Source organism: Eriocheir sinensis, chromosome 21 (genome assembly GCF_024679095.1).
Source record: "Eriocheir sinensis breed Jianghai 21 chromosome 21, ASM2467909v1, whole genome shotgun sequence".
Classification (NCBI taxonomy): Eukaryota; Metazoa; Arthropoda; class Malacostraca; order Decapoda; family Varunidae; genus Eriocheir; species Eriocheir sinensis.
Window position 1 is genome coordinate 3,403,094 of NC_066529.1, and position 27,192 is coordinate 3,430,285.

The following is a 27,192-nucleotide window of genomic DNA, read 5'->3' on the forward strand; positions in this document are numbered from 1 at the left end:
GAAAAGGGAATAAAGGGGTAGGGAAGAAAGATAAGAAGAGAAAAGAATGGGAGAAGAGAGAATAGGTAGGAAAAATGAAAAGGAGAAAGGAAGGAAAGGGAGAAAGGTGAGAAGAGGGTGGGAAAGGGATGCCAGAAAGAGGAAATAAAGAAAAGGGAGTAAAGGGGTAGGGAAGAAAGATAAGAAGAGAAAAGAATGGGAGAAGAGAGAATAGGTAGGAAAGATGAAAAGAAGAAAGGAAGGGAAGGAAGAAAGGTGAGAAGAGGGTGGGAAAGGGACGCCAGAAAGGTGAAATAAAGAAAAGAGAGTAAAGGGGTAGGAAAGAAAGATAAGAAGAGAAAAGAATGGGAGAAGAGAGAATAGGCAGGAAAGATGAAAAGAAGAAAGGAAGGGAAGGAAGAAAGGTGAGAAGAGGGTGGGAAAGGGATGCCAGAAAGGTGAAATACAGAAAAAGGAATAAAGGGTTAGGAAAGAATAGTAAGGAGATTTGTTCGATATATATTAGTGTCGCTTCGTGTTCTGTAAGCGGGTTGCAAATAACCATTAAAATAAAGAGCGGCACCTTCCCCTCTGCGGCTGGTGTGATCTTTGTTGGAGTTTCTAAAGCTATTTTTATTGCATTCTGAATGTTTCGGTTCTACCAATTACATCAAAATTTTCTCTCAGTTCTTCAGTCTTATTTAGTAGTCTACGAGCACTGAATCTTACAACATTTATTTCATCTTTAAATGTAATTATGGAGGCGGTAGAATTCTTTGGCAGTCGACATTCTTGAAATAATTCCTGGAATTATAATATTTGGTGATTTCGTCCGTACTGCTGGATAAGCCTATGGTACTTATGGTTTTACGAGTAGGCGTTAGGACCGCCGCATGACATCCCTTTACACGGACGAGATGGACAGACGGAGCCGGGAGCAGTTTTTTGATCGAGAATCGCGCACTGCTTTCTTTAGGAACCATCCAAATCCAGCTGCTCTGACAGAAGACAGGTGCAGACCAACCTTTTAGAACAAACTATCCTGGTCGTATAAATGGTCCCAGGAGTCAAGGAACCCCACGTCAAGTTCCTTGCAAAGTGTCTTCAGGCGGCTGTTAAAGCTGAAGGTTTTATTATAGAATTCTTTGGCAGTCGACATTCTTGGAATAATTCCTGAAATTATAATATTTGGTGCTTCGTCCGTACTGCTGGATAAGCCTATGGTACTTTTCCAGCAGAGCGAGATTTGCAGAGGTCGTTCGTACTTGCATGTAGAGCAAACAGTTATCAGGACCCTCGCCGGAGACCACGTCGAAGGCAGTTGTGGTGTAATCGAACAGTAACAGTTGCTGCGCCGTCGTCGGGGCATTCTCCCACAGAATTCAGTTACCTGTTGGCGAGCCATGGAGTCTCCAACCTGAAAAGTGTTTTGCTAGTCCTCCTCTTCCAATAGAGCAAATCTACAGAAGCAGTTAGTGGGGTAAATGGCACAGCGTGCAGCTCTGCAAGAGTTGCCAGTGCCAGAGCATTCCTTTCACTATAGTGAAGCCTGCATCTGAAGTACCTCTGCTACACCACTGTAACGAGATACCTTCAGTCGTTGGCGAGGATTAGAGTGCAGGGACAGCGGATGAAGGTGCAGAGGTAGCAAATGATACGCCAAAGTTAGTCGATTGTATCTTGAAAAGAAATAAATAAATAGATGAGAGAGAGAGAGAGAGAGAGAGAGAGAGAGAGAGAGAGAGAGAGAGAGAGAGAGAGAGAGAGAGAGAGAGAGAGAGAGAGAGAGAGAGAGAGAGAGAGAGAGAGAGAGAGAGAGAGAGAGAGAGCAGTTCTTAGGGTGGGGTCAGGTGACGAGGTGACGCAAAGGGTGGCGGCAGGTGTGTGGAATCGGAGAATGAGAGAGCGAGCCTCTCACCGTAAGTCAAGTCAGCGGATGGAGAACTGCTGTGGATTTGCAAAGCATAGGTTTGATATGCTTAATTCGAGTCTAAGGTGTGACGGGAGGGAACGGCGGGCCTGGAAGGGGAATTGAAAGGCTTGGTACTAATGGGTTCAAGGTAGGTTGCTTCTGAATACACAAAAAATAACAAACAACACCGCACGAACCGAGTTTGCACAACACAACATGTTATCACACACAATGCAATGAAACGCGCCAGCACTGCACAACACTGTCAAGGCCTTGCGGCAAACTTATTGGTTTGTTGATACTCTGCTGCAGCCTAAAGTTACGGCTGTCCACGACACAGGACCACACGGACGGTGCTTACACACGAAAACACGCACCAATGGCTATGGCGGCCACCACACAAACATATATGAACGATGCGATTTGGGGAGGCGGTGGCCGAGTGGTCAGCGTGCGGGCGTGATGAGCCCGTGGACCTAGGTTCGATTCCCACTGAAACACGTTGATTTTTCAACCGTCGGCGAGTGGCGGAAGATTACCCACATGCTGCCCACATGTTTAGTCAACCCTAACTTCACCGACTTCGGTCAAGAGCAGCACCGGGGGGCAGCATGGGCCAAACAAGCCATACAAAACTGTAGCCACTATAAATAAAATTCGCCTGCGCCACTGACGGGCTCGAGTCGTCCAACAGGAGCCTCAGAAAACCTGCCGGCGGTGTGGCAGCACATAAAAAAATACTCGTCAGCACCTCAAAACACACACAGTAACACACCTCACGGGCGGCAGGAAAAGGCAATCAAATCAGGCGGGTGACCAGGTGTTGACCTTGGGTAGCCGGACTGGTGGCTGTAGATAAGAGAGAGAGAGAGAGAGAGAGAGAGAGAGAGAGAGAGAGAGAGAGAGAGAGAGAGAGAGAGAGAGAGAGAGAGAGAGAGAGAGAGAGAGCAAGGAATGTGGACGAAGAAAAAGTTGTGACAAATGGGGAGAGAACGAGAAAGTAATGACAGTGAGGAGAAAGAAATTGAAATGCAGAGAGAGAGAGAGAGAGAGAGAGAGAGAGAGAGAGAGAGAGAGAGAGAGAGAGAGAGAGAGAGGGGGGAGGGGAGACGGAGAAACAAGCTGCAACGTGACAAAAAACTTACACGAGACTTTGATTGTAACTATTTGTCTGCAACTACCAGGGACACAGGAGGCAGGGGATGCACGAACAAGGGCGGCAGTAGTAGTAGTAGTAATAGCAGTAGTAGTGGTAGTAGTTTTTCAATAGTTGTTATAGTTATCGTTCAAGTGGTAATGGTTATAGAGCAGTCAGCCATTTCCCACCATCATCACGACCACAACACCAGCTCCCCCCCCCCACCAACACCTCCACATCCCCTTCATTATCTTATCTTCCAGTTGTCACCACCTCCACATACACCACCACCATCACTACCACCTCCTCCTCCTCCTCCTCCTCCTCCTCCTCCACCCTTCCCCTTCTGTCATTTCCCTCTCCTTCTGTCAGGCTTAGTGGAGTGTGGCAGCGCGCAGGGTGTTGAAGCGTGCCAGTATTGTTATCAAAAGGGATTCAACTCCATGGCGCTGTACGTATAAGGGTCTGAGGCGGATAATAGATGATTGGAAGGCCGGGGAGTTGCTTTGCTCGATGTGTGAATGGTTTGGAGAATGAGAGAAAGGAAGGAATGATTGGATGGAGGAAGGAATGGATGACGGAGGGAAAGAAGGAAAGAAGGAAGGAAGGAGGGGAGGAGGGAAGGACAGAACGAGGAAAGTATCAAAAGAGGAAGGAAAGAAGGATGGAAGGAAGGAATGATTGGATGGAGGGAAAGAAGGAAAGAAGTAAGGAAGGAGGGAGGGGAGGGAGGGAAGGACAGAACGAGGAAAGTGTCAATAGAGGAAGGAAAGAAGGATGGGAGGAAGGAATGAAGGTACGAAACAAGAAAGAAATGAGAGAAGTATAATTTGAAAAGGGGGAGGAAGGAATGTGATAGGGAAAGAAAGATCCACACACACACACACACACACACACACACACACACACACACACACAGAAAGAGGAAATTAAGCGCCTAAACGTATAAACTCTTCCTTGACAAGTGGTTTGGATAATTTGTTCCGTAAATTAACCAAAACAAGGGGAAATATTGAAGAGAGAGAGAGAGAGAGAGAGAGAGAGAGAGAGAGAGAGAGAGAGAGAGAGAGAGAGAGAGAGAGAGAGAGAGAGAGAGAGTTGTCAATTTCATTACTTATCTCCGAGCACTTTCGAAATTCAATTAACTTTTTCTCCTGCTATTTAACTCGCCTTTTGTTGTCCGTTGAAGAGACGTGAGCATTAGGCATTCATTCTCTCTCTGATATAATAAAACGAGGAGCTAAAACGAAATCTCAAACGAAAGCAAATAAATTAAACTAAAGATAAAATTAAAACACGAGTAAAATATATCAAAAACGAGTTGAAAGAAAGAATGAATCGAAAGCAAAAATGTGGAGTTGAAATGAGAACGAAAAATGGAGAAAAAAATAAACGAGAACGAAAAATGGAGTTGAAATGAGATCGAAAAATGGAGAAAAAAATAAACGAGAACGAAAAATGGAGTTGAAATTAGATCGAAAAATGGAGAAAAAAATAAACGAGAACGAAAAATGGAGAAAAAAATAAACGAGAACGAAAAATGTTAAAAAAAATAAACGAGAACGAAAAATGGAGTTGAAATGAAATCGAAAAATGGAAAAAAAAAAAAACGAGAACAAAAAATAAAATAAAATAAAAACCAGAACCAAAAAAATAAACCTAAAAAAAAAACCACGTAACAAAACCAAAATAAAATATAAAGAAGAAAAAAACGAAAACAAAAAGAAAACGGAAACAAAAACGGACAAAAAAGCAGAAAAAAGAGAAGAGGAAAAAAGAGAAAAGAGAAGAAAAAAGAAGAAAAAGAGAAGAAAAGAAAAAGAAATAAGAAAAGAAAGCTAAGAAAAGAAAGAAGAAAAAGAGAAGAAAAATAAAACAAAAGAGAAGAAAAGAAAGAAGAAAAAGAGAAGAAAAATAAAACAAAAGAGAAGAAAAGAAACACTGGACGCCAAATGACAAGAATATAAAAGAGAAAAAGAAAAAGAAGAAGAAGGAGAGAGAGAGAGGACTGGCGGAGAAAACTTGGGCACGTCAGCGAGATCTTAAGTGTGTGAGAGCCGGAGACAAATACCCGAAACTTTTGGGGAACTGGAGGGGAAAAAAAAAGCTTCAAGTTCAAAATATAGCAGAGTAAGTATTGGATCTCTGACGTGTTTATGACGTGTTGCGGCGGAGTGAAGGAGGAGGAGGGAGAGGATAAGAAGAAGGAAAGGAGGAGGAGGAGGATAATATGGAGGGAAAGAGGAGAGGAGGAGGAGGAGGAGGATAAGAAGAAGGAGGAGGAGGGAGAGGATAAGAAGAAGAAAAGGAGGAGGAGAAGGATAATAAGGATGGAAAGAGGAGAGGAGGAGGAGGAGGAGGAGGAGGATAAGAAGAAGGAGGAGGGAGAGGATAAAAAGAAGAAGGAAAGGAGGAGGAGGATAATAAGGATGGAAAGAGGAGAGGAGGAGGAGGAGGATAAGAAGAAGGAGGAGGAGTGAGAGGAAAAGAAGGAAGAGAGGAGGAAAGAAGGAGGAGGAGGAGGAGGAGGAGGAAAAGGAGGAGAGGGATAATGTTGAGGAGGAAGAGGAAGAAAGGAGGAGAGGAGGAGGAGGAAGAGAAGAAAGAGAAAGAAGAGGAAGGAATTTCAGGTAAGGTCAGGTCAGGTCAGGTCAGGTCAGGTAAGGTAAGGTAAGTTAGGTCAGGTAAGGCAAGGTAAGGTCAGGTAAGGTAAGGTAAGGTAAGGTAAGGTAAGGTAAGGTCAGGTAAGGCAAGGTAAGGTAAGGTAAGGCAAGGTAAGGTCAGGTAAGTTAAGGTAAGTTAAGGTAAGGTAAGGTAAGGTAAGGTCAGGTAAGGTCAGGCCAGGTAAGGAAAGGTAAGGTAAGGTAAGGTAAGGTAAAATAAAGAAAGATGAAGCAAGATAAACGGTAAAGAAGGGTGAGGTGAGGTAAGACAAGATACAGCTTTGGTAGGGTAAGATAAGGTAAGGTAAGATACGATAAGGTAAGGCAGAGTACGATTAAGTAAGCAGAGGTAAGATAAAATAAAATTAAATAAGGTAAATAAGGCAAGGCAAGGCAGTAAGTAGCGGGCTTTTTTTTTTTTCATTATTGTTTTTTTAAGCTCTTGAACTGTCTCCTTTGCTGTTAAAATAAAAGGCAAGGTAAGGTAAAGACACAAGACCAGTGAAGATAAAATAAGGTAAGAGATATAGGTAAGAAAAATCAAAGGAAAAAGATAAATTAAGGTAAAAGCTGGGAGGTATATCACGTTTTTAAATTCTAAGCCCTTCTATTTACTCTTCTTCTTCCTCGAGATGAAAAGTGATGAGTGCAGCAGGAAAGGAGAACCTGAAGAGGGAGGGAGGGAGCATTAGGGAAGCTGGGGAGACTATGAAGGGTGAATGTAGGAAGGGAGAGGAAGGGAGAGGAAGGCGAGGAGATGGAGGAGAGTGCAGCAGAAGAGGAGAGGGACTGAGACTGGAACAGGGAATGGAGTGGGAGGGCGAGGGAAGGAAGGAACTGGAGTGGGAAGAGTGAGTGAAAGGATAAAAGGAGAAAGAGTAGGAGAGAAAAAGATAGATAGATGCTAGACTGGAGAGGAGAGAAGAGAAGAGAAGAGAAGAGAAGAGAAGGGAAGGGAAGGGAAGGGAAGGGAAGGGAAGGAAGGAAGGAAGGAACGGAAGGGAAGGGAAGGGAAGGGAAGGGAAGGGAAGGGAAGGGAATGGAAGGGAAGGGAAGAGAAGAGAAGAGAAGAGAAGAGAAGAGAGAGAGAGAGAGAGAGAGAGAGAGAGAGAGAGAGAGAGAGAGAGAGAGAGAGAGAGAGAGAGAGAGAGAGAGAGAGAGAGAGAGAGAGAGAGAGAGAGAGAGAGAGAGAGAGAGAGAGAGAGAGAGAGAGAGAGAGAGAGAGAGAGAGAGAGAGAGAGAGAGAGAGAGAGAGAGAGAGAGAGAGAGAGAGAAATACAGGGAAACGAGAACCATTAAAGTGGGACTGAGGGAATGAAAGGTAGAGAGAGGGAGGGAGGGAGGGAGAGAGGGAGGGAGAGAGGGAGGGAGGGAGAGAGGGAGGGAGAGAGGGAGGGAGGGAGAGAGACGGGAAGAGGTGAGAGGGGAAGAGAGAGAGAAAGAGAAGCATAAGAGAGGAGGAAAAAGAGTTGAGATGAAATGAGATGAGATGAGATGAGATGAGCGACAAGTGCAAGGAGATCACTCGAGTTGAAAGTCAGAGATGAAGAGGAAGATGAAGAGGATGAAGAGGAGGGGTCATGAAGAGGAGAAGAAGAGGAGGAGAGGGAAGAAGGAAGAGGAGGAGAAAATTACAAAAAAAAAAGAAGAGAAGGAAACAGAGTAAGAAGAGAAGAAAGAACATAGGAGAGAAGAGGATGAGGGAGGATGAAGAGGAAGAGGAGGAGAGGGAAGAAGGAAGAGGAGGTGAAAAATAAAAAAAAAAGAACAAAGAGAAGAAAAAAAGAGAGCAAGGAAAGCAGAAAGAACATAAGAACCGAAGAGAATGAAGAGGATTAAGAGGCAATGAAGAGGAAGAGGAGGGGAAAAGGATAAAGCAAGGAGGTGAAAAAGAACAAAGAAAAGAAAAAAAAGAGTAGGGGAAGTATAAAGAACATAAGAACATAAGAACATAAGAGAGAAGGGGATGAGGAAAGATTGGGAAACAGTGCAATGATTATAAAGAGAAGATCACCAGGAACAGAGGGTATAATTATCATGGAGAGAAGGAAGCGAAGAGGGAAGAAGAGTGGATAAGTGGAGAGGGAAATGTAAGACTGAGAGTTAAAGAGGGTGGAAGGGGAAGAAGATGAAATAAAGAAGGGGAAGAAATTGGCATAAAATGAAGGGGAAGTGATGATGGGGGAGGAAGATTATAAAGAAGAGAGATGGAAGCGAAAGAAAGGGCAAAAGAGAAGAGGCAAAAGGGGGAGTCAGGGAAGAAGAGGGAAGCAAAAGAAAGGGTAAGAAATAAGGAAAGGGAAGGAAAAGGGATGAAGAGGGAGAGGTAGATAAAGAAGAGAGAATGGAGAAGAGAGATAAGAAGGGACATGAGAAGAGGTTAATGGGGAGTAAAGGAAGAAGAGAGAAGCAAAAGGGAAGGGAATGAGAAGGAGGGATGAAGAGGGAGAGGGAGATAAAGAAGAGAGGATGGAGAAGAGAGATAAGAAGAGACATTGAGCTAAGTGTATGATGAGGAGAAAAACACGAGATAAAAATGAGAGGAAACAAGAGGGGAGAGAAAAACACTTACATTAGGAGAGAGAGAAAGAGAGGAGGAGGGAGGAAGGGAGGGAGGGAGAGAAAGAAAGCAAGGACACAAAAGCTGGAGGAGAGAAAGAAGATGCAAAGGAGAACAACAAAAGGCGAGACACGTGCAGGAAAGACCCAAAAAGCTGCTGGAGGGAGTGAAGAAGACAGCATCAGGAGTCACAAAGGCAGAGGAGGAGAACGAGGAGGAGGAGGGAGAGGGAGAGAGAGACAAAGAAGGGACATGAAGTAAAAGGGAAAGACAAGACAAGGGAACAACATAATGAAATGAAAATAAGAAAAATAATAAAGAAAGACATGATTAGAGAAAGGGAAAAGGTATTATGACGAAAAGGGGGAAAGGGGAGAGAGGTAAAACGGAGTGAGGAAATCTAAGGAAGCGGAGGAAGGGGAAAGGAAGAGAAGGGAGTGGCGGGAGGAGGAGGAGGAGGAGGAACAGGTGTGACGTAGGGAGAAGACAAAAAAAAGAATAAAAATGGCGAAGGTATCTAACAAGCGTCATCAGGTTCCTTTTCAACGCGTGAAGAAGTTCTTATATATTGATCTTTCTGTCTCACTCACTCTGTTTGTGGGTGGGTCTCTCTCTCTCCACCTTCATCACGCCCTCCATCAAGCCCATCACAGCCCTTCAATGGAACCTGTTTACGCCACACGACAGAGCAAAATAGCGACTCATATTTTCGCTAAACCTGCTCAAAGCGCTTGGTGGAGTGTGTCGCCTAGATGATGTTTGCGAGCGGCAGGAGGTATGGGCGTCGCGAAGGTGGTTGTAGGCTTTACCATCGACAGCGTTCTTCTTCTTTAATGTTCCTTCGATCTCGACCCTGCAGTGCTCACAAGGCAGGTATAATTGTTGAAGGGTTTGGAGGAGGTTGCAGTCTTATGTTTCGAGTGAGTTGCTGTTCTTCTATACCATCGGCGCGTTCTTCTTCTATAATGTTCCATCGATCTCGACCCTGCACTGTTCACGAGGTAGGTATAATTGTTGAAGGGTTTGGAGGAGGTTGCAGTCTTATCATGTTTCGAGTGAGTTGCTGTTTTTCTTTACCATCAGCGGCGTTCTCAACTCTATACCCTGCCCTGTACATGAGGTACGTAAATGTATTGAAGTGTATGGATGTTACCCTTTCATTATTTCGTAGCGGGCACTTATTTTTTTACAGCAGAGGAGGCAGTGCAAGGGCGTAAAAAAAAAGAAAACAATAATGAAAAGAAAAAAGCCCGGTATTGCTACGTTGACGGGCTGCACCTAATTGCGAGTCCGTCTGCGTTGAGAGGAGCGACTAACTGAGAGGAGCTACTACTCTATTGATCCACAGACTGATATATAAAGAGTGAAGCATGGAGGGTCATTAGCGAGAGAGGCACGGCTGAAAGGAAGGCATTAGCTGACCTTGTATTGAGGGAGGTATATGAAAAGGGGGAGCTACATTCAGTCTTGGAAATATAACGATAATAGAACGAATGAGAATAGAAGGAGAAAGATATTGATACGCAACGAAAATGGGGAGAAAGGCTAACGAAAAGAAAAAACACGTCCGATTGGCAACTCCAGGGAGGAAAGAGATAAAGAAAACTTCGGAAAACAAAAAATAAAGTTACTGGGAAACCAAGAGAAGGGTCGACAGTGCAGAGATAACACCTGAAGTTCACGAAGTTCTGGAGGAGGAGGAGGAGGAGGAGGAGGTGGGGGATAAAAAGATGTTGAAAGAAGGTAAAGAATGAAGAAGAGAAGAAGAACAAAGTAGAAAATAGAGAAAGAGAAAAAAGTTGAAGGAGGAGGAGGAGGAGGAGGAGGAGGAGGACGAGGAGGAGGAGGAGGGAGGAGGAGGAGGGAGGAGGAGGAGGAGGAGGAGGAGGAGAATAAAGATGAAAGGGGAGGGAAGGAGATGAAGTAGATGATAAAGGGTTATATGATCTAAGAGAGAGAGAGAGAGAGAGAGAGAGAGAGAGAGAGAGAGAGAGAGAGAGAGAGAGAGAGAGAGAGAGAGAGAGAGAGAGAGAGAGAGAGAGAGAGAGAGAGAGAGAGAGAGAGAGAGAGAGAGAGAGAGAGAGAGAGAGAGAGAGAGAGAGAGAGAGAGAGAGAGAGAGAGAGAGAGAGAGAGAGAGAGAGAGAGAGAGAGAGAGAGAGAGAGAGAGAGAGAGAGAGAGAGAGAGAGAGAGAGAGAGAGAGAGAGAGAGAGAGAGAGAGAGAGAGAGAGAGAGAGAGAGAGAGAGAGAGAGAGAGAGAGAGAGAGAGAGAGAGAGAGAGAGAGAGAGAGAGAGAGAGAGAGAGAGATTGTCAAACTAGAGGTCGTTCAGCTCACGAGTTTATGTCTTCCTTCCTCTGTGAATCATGGAAATGGAGGTTAGCAAGAGAGGAGACGTTAGGTTAGAGGAGGAGGAGGAAGAGGAGGAGGAGGAGGAGGAGGAGGAGGAGAGTAAAAGTGGGAATTATGTCCTTACACAAATAGCCACAAATCACAGACGAAAGCGTAAAAGGTAATGAAGAAGAGGAGGAAGAGGAAGAGGAGGAGGAGGAGGAGGACGTGTAAGAGAGGGGGAAAGCAAGAATGAGAACAAGAGCAACAGCAAGAACAAGAACAAGGACATTAAGAAAACAAGAAAAGAAAGATTAAAAAAAAGATGATGAAAAAATATACCATCACCACTACCACCACCACCAACAACAACACCAACACTACCACAATCACCACCACTACCACCACCAACAACAACAACACCAACCCTACCACTATCAAGACCACTACCACCAACACCACCACCAACAACAACAACACTACCACAATCACCACCACTACCACCAACACCACCACCACCAACACCATCACTACCAATACCACAACCACCACCACCAACACCAACAACAGCCAATATCACTAAGCTAATCTCAATATATATACATTAATACCAGTTTCTAAGCATACTAAAAAAAGGACTAAATAAATGAATAAACAAATAACAACACGATCGAACAACAATAGAAAATAACACTACTAAGAACCAAAGAGAAACAAAATAATTTTAATAAGCAAAAAAATTATAAGAAAATAACGAATAATCCTCCTACTTCTAACTATTACTACTACTACTACTACTACTACTTCTACTCCTACTCCTGCTACAAACGCACATCAGTTTTAACATTTAATTATGAAGGGAGTTATTTCCGACAAAGGGTGACACTATTACGTTAAAACATTTTCCGTCACTCTAACGCGTGTCATCACTTTTTGAAGGCATTGTACCGTGACGAAGCCTGACAACATTACTCGCGTTGTGTTAATCAGATTCATGAAAACAAATTATGACAGTGATAGCGTTCCCCTGCACAGAGGCGAGGTTGGAATCGTGGGAGGAAAGGGGGAGGGGAGAGGGAAGGAAGGGGGGGAAGGGAAGGAAGGGGAGGAAGGGGAAGGGTGGAGAGGAAGGGGAAGGGTGAAGGGGAGGAAGGAGGAGCGGGAAGGGGAGGAAGAAGCAGGGTGGAGGGGAGGAAGAGAGAGGGTGGAGGGGAGAAAGGGGGAAAAGGAGGGAGGAAAGGGAAAAGAGAGAGAGAGAGAGAGAGAGAGAGAGAGAGAGAGAGAGAGAGAGAGAGAGAGAGAGAGAGAGAGCACATTTTTATTTAATTTTATGGGATGAATAAAAATGTAATTCTGACCTTGTGATTGGACGACTGACTAACTGCCTGACTGACTGATTGACTGACTGACTAACTGCCTGACTGACTGATTGACTGACTGACTAACCGCCTCACTAACTGACTGACTAACTAACTGACAAATTGACTGACTGATTGACAATAACTACCTAAATAACTGACTGACTGACTGACTGACTAACTGATTTATTTACCTAATGATTTGCCTGACAGACTGATCGATAATGACTAAATGGTGGAATGACTTGACTGACTGACTGACTGACTGCCTACCCGACTGACTGCCCGACTCGTTTTCTGACTGACTGACTGACTGACTGACTGACCGATTATCTTACTAACTGACAGACTGCTTGATTAACTGCCTGACTGCCTACCCGACTGACTGCCCGACTCGCTCTCTGACTGACTGACTGACTGACTGACTGGCTGGCTGGCTGACTTAAACATTATATCAGAATAAGAAAAAGAAAAGGAAAAAAAAACAGTGAAAACAAAATCTGGGAATCAAAAAGAACAGAAGGAAAAAAATGTACCACAGAAGAAGAGAAGAAAAAAACAACACACCACACGATCCAAAAAAAAGCAAGGAAAAAAATTCAACAGAGGAAGCAAAAACTGAAAACGAAAGAACGACTCGCAAACACACACACACATACACACACACAGCAAGGAAAGGAAGGGAAGGAAAAAAAAATCTCGACGCCAATATATCAACGTGAAGGAAGGGAAGGGAGAAGAAGTAAAGAACACTCGGGCGGAGGAAGTAAAACCAGGAGACAGTAACTCAAACACCATATTTTCGGCTCCGAGACACCTGCCTGCCGCTCTAACAGATGGGTGCTTCGGCCGAGGAGGAGGAGGAGGAGGGAGAGGAGGAGGAGGAGAGAGAGAGAGTGAGGGAAGGTGAAGGAGAGTAAAAGTGGGTAAAAGAAGGCCAGAGGGAGGAGAGTGATTGAAGGAGAAGGAGGAGGAGGAGGAGGTAGAATTAAAGAAGAGAAAGAGGTTAAAAGGAACGGGTTAGATTAATGAGGGAAGGGTTAAGAGATTGAGCTAAAAGATGAGGGAAGAAGAGGAGTGAGGTGATGAGGAAGGGGGAGAATGGGAAGAGGAAGAACTAAAGAAGGAAAGAGTAGTAGTAGTAGTAGTAGTAGTAGTAGTAGTAGTAGTAGTACATCTCTCTCTCTCTCTCTCTCTCTCTCTCTCTCTCTCACACACACACACACACACACACACACACACACACACACACACACATTCCTCCCTCCCCCGACCCCCCCACTCCCCCAGCCTGGAATGAGGTAAGCAATGCAGGAATACAATATGAAATTCCCTTCGAGCTCCCTCCACTATTTTCTATTATTCCTCCTTTATTTGTTTTCTTTTATAGGGAGGGAGAGAGAGGCCAAAGGGAGCGGCATTGGAAAGGTTTAAGGGCGTCATTAGATTTTACTGCATTTGTGTGTGGGGGGGGAGGGGAGGGAGGGCAAGTGTGTGTGTGTGTGTGTGTGTGTGTGTGTGTGTGTGTGTGTGTGTGTGTGTGTGTGTGTGTGTGTGTGTGTGTGTGTGTGTGTTTTAAGTGATGTATTTTGATATTTGTGATTTACGTAATACTCAGTCACTCACTCACTCACTCACTCACTCACTCACTCACTCAATCAATCAATCACTTGTTCATTCGTTTATTCACACATTCGCGCATATAAAAAAAAAACCGAGAAGGAAGAAGAATAAGAAGGAGAAGACGAAGAAGCTAACTAGGAGGAGGAAGAAATACAGATTCCATACAAAAATTAAAGGTAGGAAGGAGTGAACAGGTGAGTCAATGTTTACCTGTTGCAATACACCTTAATTACCTGGAAGTGCAAGAGGCCTGGAGACGCAATTACACCGGGAGAGGGCGAGGCAGAACAGGTAAACGGGGAATAGAGAGAAAACGGGAAGAGAGGACAAGGCACAGAGGGATGAGGAGGGGAAAGTTACATTAAGGAAGAGTCAGGGTAGAGAAATAGAGGCTGAGGTTGAGACGAAAGGGTGAAATCAAAGGGAGGAATATATGTTAAGTAAGGAAAGGATGCGGAAGGTAGAGAGGGAAAGAGAAAAGGGTGAACAAGGCAAGGGCGAGGGGAAAGGTACGTAAAGGGAAGACATTAGGTTGAGAGAAGTAAAGTTTAAGGTTGTGACGAAAGGGAGAGATTGAAGAGAGGAATATATATTGAGTAAGGAAAGGATGCGGTAGGTAGAGAGGGAAAGAGTAAAGAGAGGAGAAGGCAAAGAGGGATGGCGAGAGGAACGCTAGGTCACAGGAAGAGTATAGGTTGAGAGGAGATAAGTTTGAGTTTAGGGCAAAAAGAGTTGGTGAGGGAAATGGGAGGGAGAGAGGTTAGGTTGAGAGGTGAATTTGAGGTTAGGGCAAGGAGGGATGGTGAGAGAGAGAGAGAGAGAGAGAGAGAGAGAGAGAGAGAGAGAGAGAGAGAGAGAGAGAGAGAGAGAGAGAGAGAGAGAGAGAGAGAGAGAGAGAGAGAGAGAGAGAGAGAGAGAGAGAGAGAGAGAGAGAGAGAGAGAGAGAGAGAGAGAGAGAGAGAGAGAGAGAGAGAGAGAGAGAGAGAGAGAGAGAGAGAGAGAGAGAGAGAGAGAGCGACAGGGAGAGTTTAGGTTGAAAAAATATAAGTTTGACGTTGGGACGAAAGGGAGAGATCAAAAGGAGGAAAATATGGTAAGTAGGAACGAATGAGAGGTATGATAAGTAAGGAAAGAATGAGGAAAGATGAAAATGGATGACAAATAACGTTGAGAGATTAAAATAAAGATAGGTTAGTTTGGGATTGGGGAGATAGGAGCGAGAGAAGAAGAATGAGGAGAAAGGAAGATAAAGGAGGGTGACAAATTAGAGGCCCCGTTAAGGGAGAGTAAAGGGAGAAGGAAGATTAGTTTGAGACTCTGAAGATAACAGGGACAGGGAAAGAAAATTAAGTCTAGGTCTGAAGGAGATTGATTTTTTTTTTCACAATAAAGAAAACAGCTCAAGGGCAAAAAAAATAAAACAATAATGAAAAAAAAGCCCGCAAAACACTCCTCCTATAAAAAAAATAGCTAAAAGGACTGGACAAAAAGTGACATGAAGAGGAGGAATTTGAAGAAGGGGCGATAGAAAAGGGGGCTACAGGAAAGGGAGACATGGGGACTGTAGCATGGAGGGTAGAGGGAGTGGGGACTAAAGAGATGGGACTAAAGAAGAAGGAAAAGCGAGGGGAGTTATTTGATGAGTGAGGGAAGGAAGGATTCTGAGGCAAAGAGAATGAGGAGGGAGGAGAGATGTGGTAATGAGGGTGGAGGGTAGAGGGAGAGGGAACAAAAGAAATGAGAATAAAGGAGAAGGAAAAGCGAGGGGAGTTATTTGATGAGAGAGGGAAGGAAGGATTCTGGGGTAAAGAGAATGAGAAGGGAGAAGAAAAGATGAGCTAATGAGGGTGGAGGGTGGAGGGAGAGGGAACAAAAGAAATGAGAATAAAGGAGAAGGAAAAGCGAGGGGAGCTATTTGATGAGGGAGGGAAGGAAGGATTCTGAGGCAAAGGGAATGAGGAGGGAGGAAAGAGGATGAGGTAATGAAGGTGAGGGAAGATAAGGGGTTTCATAATCAAGAGAGCATTGGAAAAGTGAGGCTTATAGGATGAGGAAGAGAGCTAGGGATTCTAAGGTTAAAAGAATGTGTGTGTGTGTGTGTGTGTGTGTGTGTGTGTGTGTGTGTGTGTGTGTGTGTGTGTGTGTGTGTGTGTGTGTGTGTGTGTGTGTGTGTGTGTGTGTGTGTGTTGGGGGGGGAGGGGGGGGGCAGCAAGATAGGATAATGCGGATGAGCGAGCTGTCAGACCTAACGGAAAAACTATAATGTGACTTATCTTATCAATCCTGAGCTTCCGTTCAAGTCAAAGCAGCACTATCTACCCACTATCTACCCCCTTCCCCCCCCCTCCCCCCTCCATCCGGCGTGCACCTAGCCCACGTGTTACCTCCAACGCTATTCATCCCTTTGACTTCTAACCTTTCCCGGTCTGAAGATTTTGACAGTGTGGATTTATTTATTTTTTTTTTTTTTACGTCTATGTCTATAGCACCGGTAGGCTTGCTTGAGGGGCCTGGATGGTATTCGACCCCAGCCCGTCATGGCGCAGGCAAGTGTTTATAGTGGCGCCATCTTCTTTATATCATGCCGAGGACGCAACGCTAACAGTTGTTGTGCAGGAAGCAACCTGATTCAACATATTCGTGAGAGCTTGGAAAATCAAAACAGACACGGATAAGTTTTCCATGGTCGCACTCTACAGGAAAATACTAAACGACATACAGATATACGGAGAAATGGCCTCTCCCACCAAACACAATGACAGATATTTTGCCACACAGTGACATCCACCGGCCTGATCGTTAAGCATATCAACAACAAATTAATGAAAGTTATAACAGCCCTCGCATAGCTGAACAGATCCTGGCACTTCACAGAATGGCTCAGACTATCTTTACTAAACTCAAAGATACCTCCCATACCAGACTACTCACCATCTCCGACACACATGGCTTCCCACACCAAAATGTTACAACAACTGAGACTGCAGAACAAAGCGCCAAGATGCGACACCGGACAGAAATACCCGTACACGGAGAGCAAAAGCAGGGCAACACAGCACCCCAAACTCGAAGTACAACTGGTTAACACGAGGCCTAGGAATCCTGCCCGCAGGAGCAGGATATGAGAGAAGGCCAACGAAATAACCCGAGCTATATATCTCCAATATCTTTTCCGGCCGTTCTATCTCTGCTGTGGTAGAAGGTCACTGCTCTTCTCCTAAACCTAACAATAGTGGTGTTCCACAGGGCTCTGTCCTATCACCCACTCTCTTCCTGTTATTCATCAATGATCTTATTTCCACAACAAACTGTCCTATTCACTCATACACCGACGACTCTACTTTGCATTATTCAACTACTTTCAACATTATAGCCTTACAACAGGAATTACAAGATTCTGGACGGGAGGCTGCAGAACGCTTAACTTGTTATTATTTCAGATTGGGGCAGAAGGAACCTTGTGTCCTTCAATGCCTTAAAAACTAAATTTCTTCACCTTTCAACTCGACATAATATTCCAAACACCTAGTAGAGTCTAAAGCTCTTCGTCTCATCAACTTTCCTCCTCTTACTAACAGTCTCCTACCTCTTAAATTCCGCCTCCAGGTTGCCTCTCTCTCTATCTTCTATCGATGTTTTCACGCTGACTGCTCTTCTGAACTTGCTAACTGCATGCCTCCTCCCCTTCCGCGGCCCCGCTGCACACGACTTTCTACTCAAGCTCATCCCTATACTGTCCAAACCCCTTATGCAAGAGTTAACCAGCATCTTCACTCTTTCAACCCTCACGCCAGAAAACTCTGGAACAATCTTCCTTCATCTGTATTTACTCCTGCCTACGACTTGAATTCTTTCAAGAGGAGGGTATCAAGACGCCTCTCCTCCCAAAATTGACCTCTCTTTTGGCCACTCCTCTGAACTCATTTTTACAGGAGCAGTGAATAGCGGTCTTTTTTTTTTTTCTTTAGTTTTTTTTTTTTTTTTGCCCTTGAGCTGTTTCCTTGCCTGCAAAAAAATATATATACACACACACACACACACACACACACACAATCACGTTAAGGAGCTCGACGGCGGCATAAACATACAGCATCCATAGCTCCTACGCAGCATCTTGTCACTAAGAGAACAAGCGCCCACACACCACTTCACAAAACTTACACTATAGCTTAACTTAGCTCTCTACACACAATAAAATCAAACGAACACTTCCCCCAACACGCCGGGGGTATACTAATAAGGTGCCCGATACACAATGCCTTCCTCTGAACAATCAACGAATCCCCACCATGCAACTGTACCCTCCTGTCTTTCCTCTTCACCCTCCTGTACCCTCTCCATCACCCCTCTTCATCTCCTTGCTATACCCTTGTTAAGAAAAGAGGCTGGGTAACAATAAGGGATTTAGAGAGAGAGAGAGAGAGAGAGAGAGAGAGAGAGAGAGAGAGAGAGAGAGAGAGAGAGAGAGAGAGAGAGAGAGAGAGAGAGAGAGAGAGAGAGAGAGAGAGAAAGGGGGGTAAGGACTGTCTGATGAGAGAAGGAGAAGGTTCTAAGGTAAGAGTGAAACGGGGAAAGTAAAAGCATTATAGGAGGCGAAGGGAAGCAAGGTAAAAGTGAGGTAAGCAGGCTGTGGGTAGCGGAGCCAGGAGGGTACGTGGGAAACAAGAACAAAGAACCGAATGGATGTTAGGAGAGTTGTAAAAGTTAGCTAATGAGGCACGGGGAGAGGTGAGCCAGAAGAGAGTCGTGATAGGTAGGATATGAGGGGAGGGTTGAGGAAGGTAAGGAAGGGAAGGGAAAGGAAAGTGGGAGGCAAGAGAGGTGTGATGTATGATTAATATGTACGAGGGGTAAGGGAAGGGAAGGGATGGGATGGAAAAGGAAGGGATGGGATGGGATGGGATGGGATAGGATGGGAAGGGAAGGGAAGGGAAGGGAAAGGGAGGTAGTCGGACGTAGATAACGAAACGAAGGTAAGGTAAGGTAAGGACAGGTAGATCATGAGACAAAGGTAAGGTAAGGCAAGTTAAGATAAGGTAAGGTAAGAGGAAGCAGATAATGATGCAAAGGCAAGGTAAGGTAAGGTAAGATAAGGTAAGGCAAGGAAGTCGGACGAGGTAATGAGACAACGGAGAGGCGAGGTAAGGTAAGGTAAGCTAAGGTAAGGGCAGGTAGGTAATGAGACAACGGATAGGTAAGGTAAGGTAAGGTAAGGTAAGGTAAGGGCAGGTAGATAATGAGACAAAGGTAAGGAAAGGTAAGGTAAGGGCAGGTAGACAATGAGACAAAGGTAAGGAAAGGTAAGGTAAGGGCCGGTAGATAATACGACGAAGGAGAGGCGGAATAATGGAAGGTAAGGCAAAGGCAGGTAGAAGGGGAAGGAGCACCTAATTAATGGCCGGACAGGTAGGGCTGGGAACAAGACAGGTGAGGGCCTTACCTTTCCTTCCTCTCATTACCTCAACATTTTGTCCTACTTTCCCTGGTGTTGTCTTTTTTTCCCTTTCCTCCTTCTGCCTCATCTGCCTCCTGCTGCTGCTCCAAATTTTCTCTTTCTCTCGTAATTCACTTTTCTTCTTCATTTTTTTCTTTTTTTTTTCGTTTTTTATCACATTTACTTTCTTTCTTTCTGTTTCTCCGTCTCCTCCTCCTTCTTTCTCTTCCTACTTCTCCTAATTTTCTTTTCCTCTCTTACTTTTTCTCTCTCCACATTTTGTTTATTTCCTCCTCCTCCTCCTCCTCCTCCTCCTCCTTGTCTTACTCTTACTCTTCCTTTTTCTTTTATTTCCTTCCTCCTCCTCCTCCTCATTTTCTTCACCTCTCGGATCTTCTCTCTTTTTCTTCTATTTCCTTTCCTTCTTTTTCTCTCCATACATTATCTTGGCTCTGTTTCGTTTTTATCCTCTTTCTCTCTGTTTCCCTTCTTCCTCCTCCTCCTCCTGCTTCCTCCTCTACTCTCCCTATTTTTTTTCTTTCCCATCCTCTTAGGTATCCTCTCTATATTTTTTTTCTTGTCTTCATTTTTTTTCTGCTCGTTTTACTTCCCACTCTGCCTTTCCCGCTCCTCCTCCTCCTCCTCCTCCTCCTCCCTGTCCTCACATAATTAAAAGGACGCTGGTCGAAGGAAAAAACAGGAAAGAAAGCAGTCGAGATGATTCTATTTCTTCCTCTCCCTGTCCTCCTCCTCCTCTTTCTCCTCTTCCACAACTCTTCTCCTTTGTTTTCCTCTCCTCTTTCTATTCTTTACGCCTTTCTCATCATCCTTTTCACTCTCTTTTTTTCCTATTCCATGATGCTTCGTTTTGTTCCTCCACTCCGTTTCCCCTTTCCCTTCCTTTCTCTTCCTCCTCCTCTTCCACGATCATGCTCTCTCTCTCTCTCTCTCTCTCTCTCTCTCTCTCTCTCTCTCTTTATCCTTTTCTTTCTCTTTGCTTCCTATTCTATCGTCCTTCCTCTTCCTCCCCTTCTCCATCTTCCCTTCTTCCCCACGCCATTTCCCTTCGTTTCTCCCATTTCACGATCTAATTCCTTTACTTGCTCATTATGTAACTTCTCACCGGTCGAACTTCCCTTTCCGGTTCGAGGGTTTGCAAGCACTCGACTCACGAAGGCAGCGTTTCTTGAGGTCCCAAGTTCGAGCCCCGCCCAACGCCTTGTTATTTTCGATCATCGCTTACTTACCGAAGAAGAATATTTGGTGTCGGTAAAGGTACAAAGTGGAGTCGTATATTTCCAGGCGCGCCATCTATGTGAAGGCGTAGAGAGAGGCACAGAGTAGAGATTGCCAAGTGTATATTCTCCACTATTCTTATCCTTTTCTGAGATACGCTGATATATATAGCATTCAACCTGTATCAGTATGTACCTGCAACTTAGATTCCCACTCCAGCCAAGGGGGTAGCATGGTTTCAAAAGCGGCGCCAGTATAAAAAAAAAATCCGCCCTTCAGAGTACGCAACGGGGCCGACTATAAGTGCCATTCAGGGATGCCTAAAGCCGTCTTGATCCTCAGCATAAAGAAAATCCTCCTCTGCTTCAGACTCTTCCTCCTCTCGCGGATAAAGAGGATCGCTGTGACGCAGGGACGAATGGAAGGGATGGAAAAGGGGATAGCGAGAGATGAGTGAGAGGAGAGACAGGAGAAAGACAGAAGGATAAGGGAATGCACAATGAGGTAAGAAAAAGATTGAGTGTAGGAAGGGAGGAAAAAGATAGAGATCTGTGTTCCAGGAAGGAGTAGAGGGGAGCAAAATGGTGACTATGGAAGATGGAGAAAAAAAGAGAGTGAGCTGGCAGAAAAAAGAGGTAAGGAAAAGGATGAGGGAAAAGAAGAAAGAAAAACTAGAATACAAGAAAGAGGTCTGTGTTCCAGGAAAGAGTAGAGGGGAACAAAAACGATGGATATGGAAGACGGAGGAGAAAAGAGTGAACTAGCAGAAAAAAAGAGAAGGAAAAGGGTGAGGGATGTGAAAAGAGAGAGAGAGAGAGAGAGAGAGAGAGAGAGAGAGAGAGAGAGAGAGAGAGAGAGAGAGAGAGAGAGAGAGAGAGAGAGAGAGAGACACTAGGATGTAATATCGAAGTGCCGAGGAGGGGAAAAATGAGGGAAGGAAAGGAGCTGCCGCGGAAGATGAAAACAACAAACAAAAGTAAAACGGGAGGAAAGAATAAAAGGGAAAGAAAAGGTGCTGATGATGAGGAGAGGAAAAATAGGAGGAAAGAAAGGGAGAGGGAATAGCAGTACGGAAGCGGTCGTGGTGATGATGGTGGAAAAAATGGGTGAGAAGATGGAAGGAGGAGAAGGACAGGCGGCAAAGGGAGGGGAAGAGGGAGAGGAGAGGAAGGGAGAGAAGAGGAAGGGAGAGGAAAGGGAATAGGGGTACGGAAGCGGCCGTGGTGATGATGGTGGAGAAAATGGGTGAAAAGATGGAAGGAGGAGAAGGACGGGGCAAAGGGAGGGGAAAAGGGAGAGGAGAGGAAGGGAGAGAAGAGGAAGGGAGAGGAAAGGGAATAGGGGTACGGAAGCGGCCGTGGTGATGATGGTGGAGAAAATGGGGGAGAAGATGGAAGGAGGAGAAGGACGGGGCAAAGGGAGGGGAAAAGGGAGAGGAGAGAAAGGGAGAGGAAAGGGGAGAGGGGACAGCCAGAGACACGGGCCAAGAAAGATCATAAAGGCCACAATGGAAGGAAGGTTTTGGGAATATTGCACATGTGGGTCCACACACACACACACACACACACACACACACACACACACACACACACACACACACATAAAATTGGTATTCGAATCACAACTTTTTTATTTTATTTAGGTAGAAAATTCAATGTATGTTGTATGTTTGTATCTAATGTTTGTATTCGATGACTGTATGTTTTGTATTTGCTTCACATAGGCCTAAATTCAAGGGCATGTGTGTATTAAAGCCTTATCTCTGGTCTATAGTGACAGCCTATCAGTACGGCCGTGGACTGATACCTTCAGAATTAGACAACCAGCAACGTGAAGACTTCCCTATACGTACATTCATACATACATACATACATATAAGACACCCTCGATAAGCCTGCAATAAATTCTAGAGATTCATAAAACTGTCTACATGAAGTACTGTTGCTGTGTGTATGTGTGTGTGTGTGTGTGTGTGTTTAAACATAAGCCTAGCCACATGTGTGTAAATATAAGAATCTCTCTCTCTCTCTCTCTCTCTCTCTCTCCCCTTACTTCCCCTCCCGCTGTTCCCTTCCACAATACACTTTGTTTCCCGCTGTGACGAAGCCAAGAGGGGAAGAAACGCCTCCTCTTCCTCCTCCTCCTCCTCCTCTTCCTCCTCCTCTTCCTCCTCCTCCTACTACTACTACTACTCCTACCTCACTAGACACAAACATTTTCGCTTTTTCATTTTTCTTCCCTTTTTCGGATTTCCTTTCAGAGATATTTTTCATACATACATACATACAGACAGACAGACGGACAGACATACAGACAGACAGACAGGCAGACAGGAAGACGCACGTACAAAAAAATTATATATGCGTTTTGATAAGTCTCGTATTTCGTAACCATTATCGAGTTTTTGTTTTTTCATTCATTGCCGGTAAAGATTGTGTTGTTCTTCGTATCTGTTGTTGTTGTTGTTGTTGTTTGCTGTTGTTGTTTGTTGCTTCGTGTGACGTTCTCTCTCACTTACACCAAGCTTTCTTTCTTTGTGGATGTTTGTTTGTTTGTTTGTTTGTGGTGGGTGAGAGTGGGTAGGGGTGGGATGATTTTCCTAGTTTTTTTTAATACGATTTTTTATTTTATTTTTTACTATGGCTACACTGAAATCGAGCTTGTTTGGCGGTTCTTTCTTCCTCTTCATTTTCTTCTTCTTCTTTCTCTCTTGTTAAGTTCCTTTTTTTTCTTGTTTTTATTTTTTGTTTCTCGGTGATTTTCTTGGTCTGGCTATACTGTCTACTTTTTCTACTTCTTTCGTCTTTGTTTTCTTCTTATTCCTCTTCTTTTGCTTCTTTCTCTTCTTCTTTTCTTATATCTCGTCTCGTCATTCATATTTCTCTACTTTTTCTACTTCTTTCCTCTTTGTTTTTCTTCTTATTCCTCTTCTTTTCCTTCTTTCTCTTCTTCTCGTCTCGTCATTCACCTTTCTCTACTTTTCCTACTTATGTGTACTTATATTTCCATATCTGTGCAGTCCTCCTCCTCCTCCGCCTCCTCCTCTAAGTCTTTGTTCTCCTCGCCTCCTTCTCCTCCTCCTCCTCCTCCTTAGCATCACTTCTCTTTCCATTACGTCTGTTCACTTTTATTTTCATTCCGGTTTCCATTCTACACTTTTACTTCCATTACCATTTTCCTTCCTCTGCTTGGCCCTCTGCCGCGTCTGTCTGGTTCCCTATTCGCTGTTTGTGCTATCGATCTCTTCCCTTTGCCTGGGTTGGAAAGGGAGGGGAAAATAGATCAATAATAGTGAGGGGGATGAGGCGGAGGAGGAAGAGGAAGAGGAGGAGGAGGAGGAGGGTTGTCATGGTTACCTCTAAGGAGAAAGCCTGCTCCCTTTTAGGTATATGTATGTATGTATGTTTGTATGAATTTATGTATGTGTATGAATTTATGTACGTATGTATGTATGAATGTTTGAATGAGGGTGTTTGTTGGTTTTGTGTGTGTGTGTGTGTGTGTGTGTGTGTGTGTGTGTGTGTGAGAGAGAGAGAGAGAGAGAGAGAGAGAGAGAGAGAGAGAGAGAGAGAGAGAGAGAGAGAGAGAGAGAGAGAGAGAATGACATAATGTGCTCTCTCCATCCAAAGCAGACCTTCCGGTACCTTCCTTCCTCCATCCGCGTGTGCGCGCGCGCGCGCGTGTGTGTGTGTGTGTGTGTGTGTGTGTGTGTGTGTGTGTGTGTGTGTGTGTGTGTGTGTGTGTGTGTGTGTGTGTGTGTGTGTGTGTGTGTGTGTAGTAATAATAACAACGCCATTACCTCTCTATTCTCGTCTTTCGCAGAACTATGGATAATAATCTTGCACAATTTTTCCTCTTTCTCTATACATACATACATACATACATACATACATCACATTATAAGTATCAAAAACACTGCAATGCAGTAAGTAGGCTGCCGACCGCCAGACGCCACACACACACACACACACACACACATTACCACTGAACTGTGTGTGTGTGTGTGTGTGTGTGTGTGTGTGTGTGTGTGTGTGTGTGTGTGTGTGTGTGTGTGTGTGTGTGTGTGTGTGTGTGTGTGTTTGATCGCGGTTCAACATGGATCAAAAAATACCTCGTGAGAAAAATTTATTCTCTTAAAAATGACGCTTCGGATGAAATGCACTTAGTCCTTTTATCCCAACATCCTGATTGAATATTTTATAATGTCCATTTGCTCTCTCTCTCTCTCTCTCGTGGGTCAGCTTTAAGCATGGCCAGGGTCGAGGTGGTGAGGTACTATGTTAAAATTTGTCACCACAATGCTCAGACTTGACTATCCATACCCCGCTGTGATAAGGTGCTCTCTCTCTCTCTCTCTCCAACTGAGCCTTGAGGGTTCTACAATTGCTTGCTATCGAAAGCACAACAGACGGAACACTCCTCTTGCATCTCTCTCTCTCTCTCTCTCACACACACACACACACACACACACACACACACACACACACACACAAGCAGGTAGCAATAACCATCTCCTTCATATTTAGAAGAGATAAGGGATATAAAATGGATTAAGAAAGATCAATTTTAGTTAGCGTCAAGTTGATAAGATAGACAAATGCAAATGTTGGCTTTTCTTGAACCTTCCTACAAATCTTTACGAGGGGAGCTTCAAGACACCTCTACCACCTGTGTATATCAATTATGTTTTATTTATTTATTTATTTATTTTTTAAGTACTGCCTGTAGCTCCGGCATGCTTTCTTGAGGGGTCTCCTTGACGACACCAATCCGTTCATGGCACAGGCGAATTTTTTTTATAGTGGCTGCCGTGATAAATGACTCTCCCTGATAGGCCTATGGGTCCCCAAACTCTTTCCCCCAGCGACGTCGATGGGAAGGTCCGAGGAGCCGGCTACTACTGCTCTAGGCTTCGGGAGGGGGCGGGACACGGTAAACAGACTGATATGATACTAAATATACCCAAGATTCACAATAGAGGCCGATCACATATAAGCTACATAGCCCTAGTGTGTAACCTATTGTATTATTGCATCTCCTGTATTTTAGCTTAGCGTATTTCCATTTTCACCCTTGGAGATTGACTGAAACACAACTGACTTTCAATAATTCAACCATTTATTGACCCCTTGATGAACCAGCAGCCATTTTTCGATCCTCTGGTTAGTCCCATCGACCCCTCGGAATCTACATCGACGACCACTTGGGGACGGCAGCGAGTCGAAGCAAAGGAACTGAGGCTCGAGTAATATAGCTTGTCAGGCCCGAAGAGACGCAAGTAAAGACATCTCGCAAACACAACAACAACAACAATAACAATAACTAAACCTCCACCACCACCACCAACCCCAAAACCAACACCACCACCACCACCAACAACAACAGCGACAGCTACACCTCCACCATCACCACCAACCCCAACACCAACACCACCACCACCAACAACAACAACAACAACAATACCAACACAATCACCACCCCACCACCACCTACACCAACACCATCACCACCATCACCACCAACACCACCACCGCCACCAACAACAACAACAACAGCAGCAGCAACTCTCGGATCATCAGCGGGAATCGAAGCCGTTCTCTCCCTTCCCTTCCTCCCCCTCTGTCTCCTCGGCCTGACTGAAGTTACGCACTGGTTGGTATGCTCGCACGCTTCCGCCTCTCACTTCAGCTATTTCCAAAGCCCAAAAAGGACATCAATCGGGTTATAACAAGTGTGTTTTTTAGGTTCTTAGTACAGAAGAAGGGTCAGACTACCACCTTGGTCAGAAAACTACCTCTGGAAATGCCCACGACCCCTACGAAAGCCTTGTCAGATGTGAGTGCTTGGTTACCGAAATGTTAAAAGAATATGGCCAACAGCACTTGACTCCCTAAATTTGAGTGCTTGGGTACCGAAATGTTAAAAGAATATGGCCATCAGCACTTGACTCCCTTAATCCCCCCATCGTCCCTTACTTCGAGAACCATTGTTGAGGGCCGCTACAAGGAGGTACTTACGATCAGTCAGTAGGAGAAGCTGCTTGGTGACCATGTTTGGAGTCCTGTTCTTACTTTCTCTCTCTCTCTCTCCCTCTCTCAGTGTCTCATGAAAAGCTTCTCATAAACTTCCTGCGTCAATCACTGAGGGAGGGAGGGAGGGAGAAGCGCTGTTCCAATTAATAAACTCTCTTTAATCACCACCACATGAGTAAAGCAAGGAGGCGAGAAGAGAGTAAGAGCAGGAAAGAGAGAGAAAAAGGGGGAAAGAAAGAGAGATCACTGTCCTATCTCTCCTCCAAGAGTTTCCACGGTGGAGTGAGCGAGCGACTGACAGAAGGCAGGGAAGGAGCACAGCACTATCCCCAGCGTGATATCACAGGGCAACGTGGCAGAGAGAGGTCCCAAGGTGAAGAGAGAGAGAGAGAGAGAGAGAGAGAGAGAGAGAGAGAGAGAGAGAGAGAGAGAGAGAGAGAGAGAGATCCTTTCCTTCCTCTCTCCCTTTCCTCCAATTATTTTTCTTTCCATCTTCTTTTTCTATTAACTTGTGTCCCTCTCCCTGGTATATTCATGTTAGTCTCCCCTTTAGCTGAGTGGTTATGGTTTTCTTTCTTTCTATGTGTTTAAACCACCTCAGTCTAATGTCCTCTGTCTCTGGTGTTTCAGTTTCATTATTCGAACCTCTCACATTAGCGTATTTTTTTTTTTTTACAACAAAGGAGGCAGCTCCAGGGCACACAAAAAAAGAAAACAATAATAGTATGAAAGTAGAAACACCTCCCATGGCCCTCTGGTGGTGGTGGTGGCCTAAGTTTTCCTTCAGTGGGATTTTGTGTTTGATCTGTCGTTTTTTTCCTGTTCTAAGTTGTTGTTGTTGTTTGTGTGTGTGTGTTTGTGTCTGTAGGTTTTCATTCTCGTTTTTGCATCATGAATGAAAACTTAACATGATTTATTGTTTTTTTTT

General features: G+C 44.6%; 1 protein-coding gene across 6 annotated transcripts in view; it reads right to left on the reverse strand.

Moving 5' to 3' along the window:
* LOC127001523 (uncharacterized) overlaps positions 1-26,559 on the reverse strand; it is a 75,396-nt gene extending 48,837 nt beyond the window's left edge. For 2 of the 6 annotated variants that reach the window (XM_050866138.1, XM_050866137.1), the window contains exon 1: positions 26,250-26,559. In XM_050866138.1, the coding sequence (XP_050722095.1) occupies positions 26,250-26,283 (34 nt within the window). In that variant the 5' untranslated portion in view covers positions 26,284-26,559. Of the gene's footprint in view, positions 1-16,493; positions 16,638-26,249 lie in introns of those variants that run through there. The other 4 variants (XM_050866136.1, XM_050866140.1, XM_050866135.1 and 1 more) reach the window with 4 other exon arrangements.
* Between the last annotated feature and the right edge of the window lie 633 nt (positions 26,560-27,192).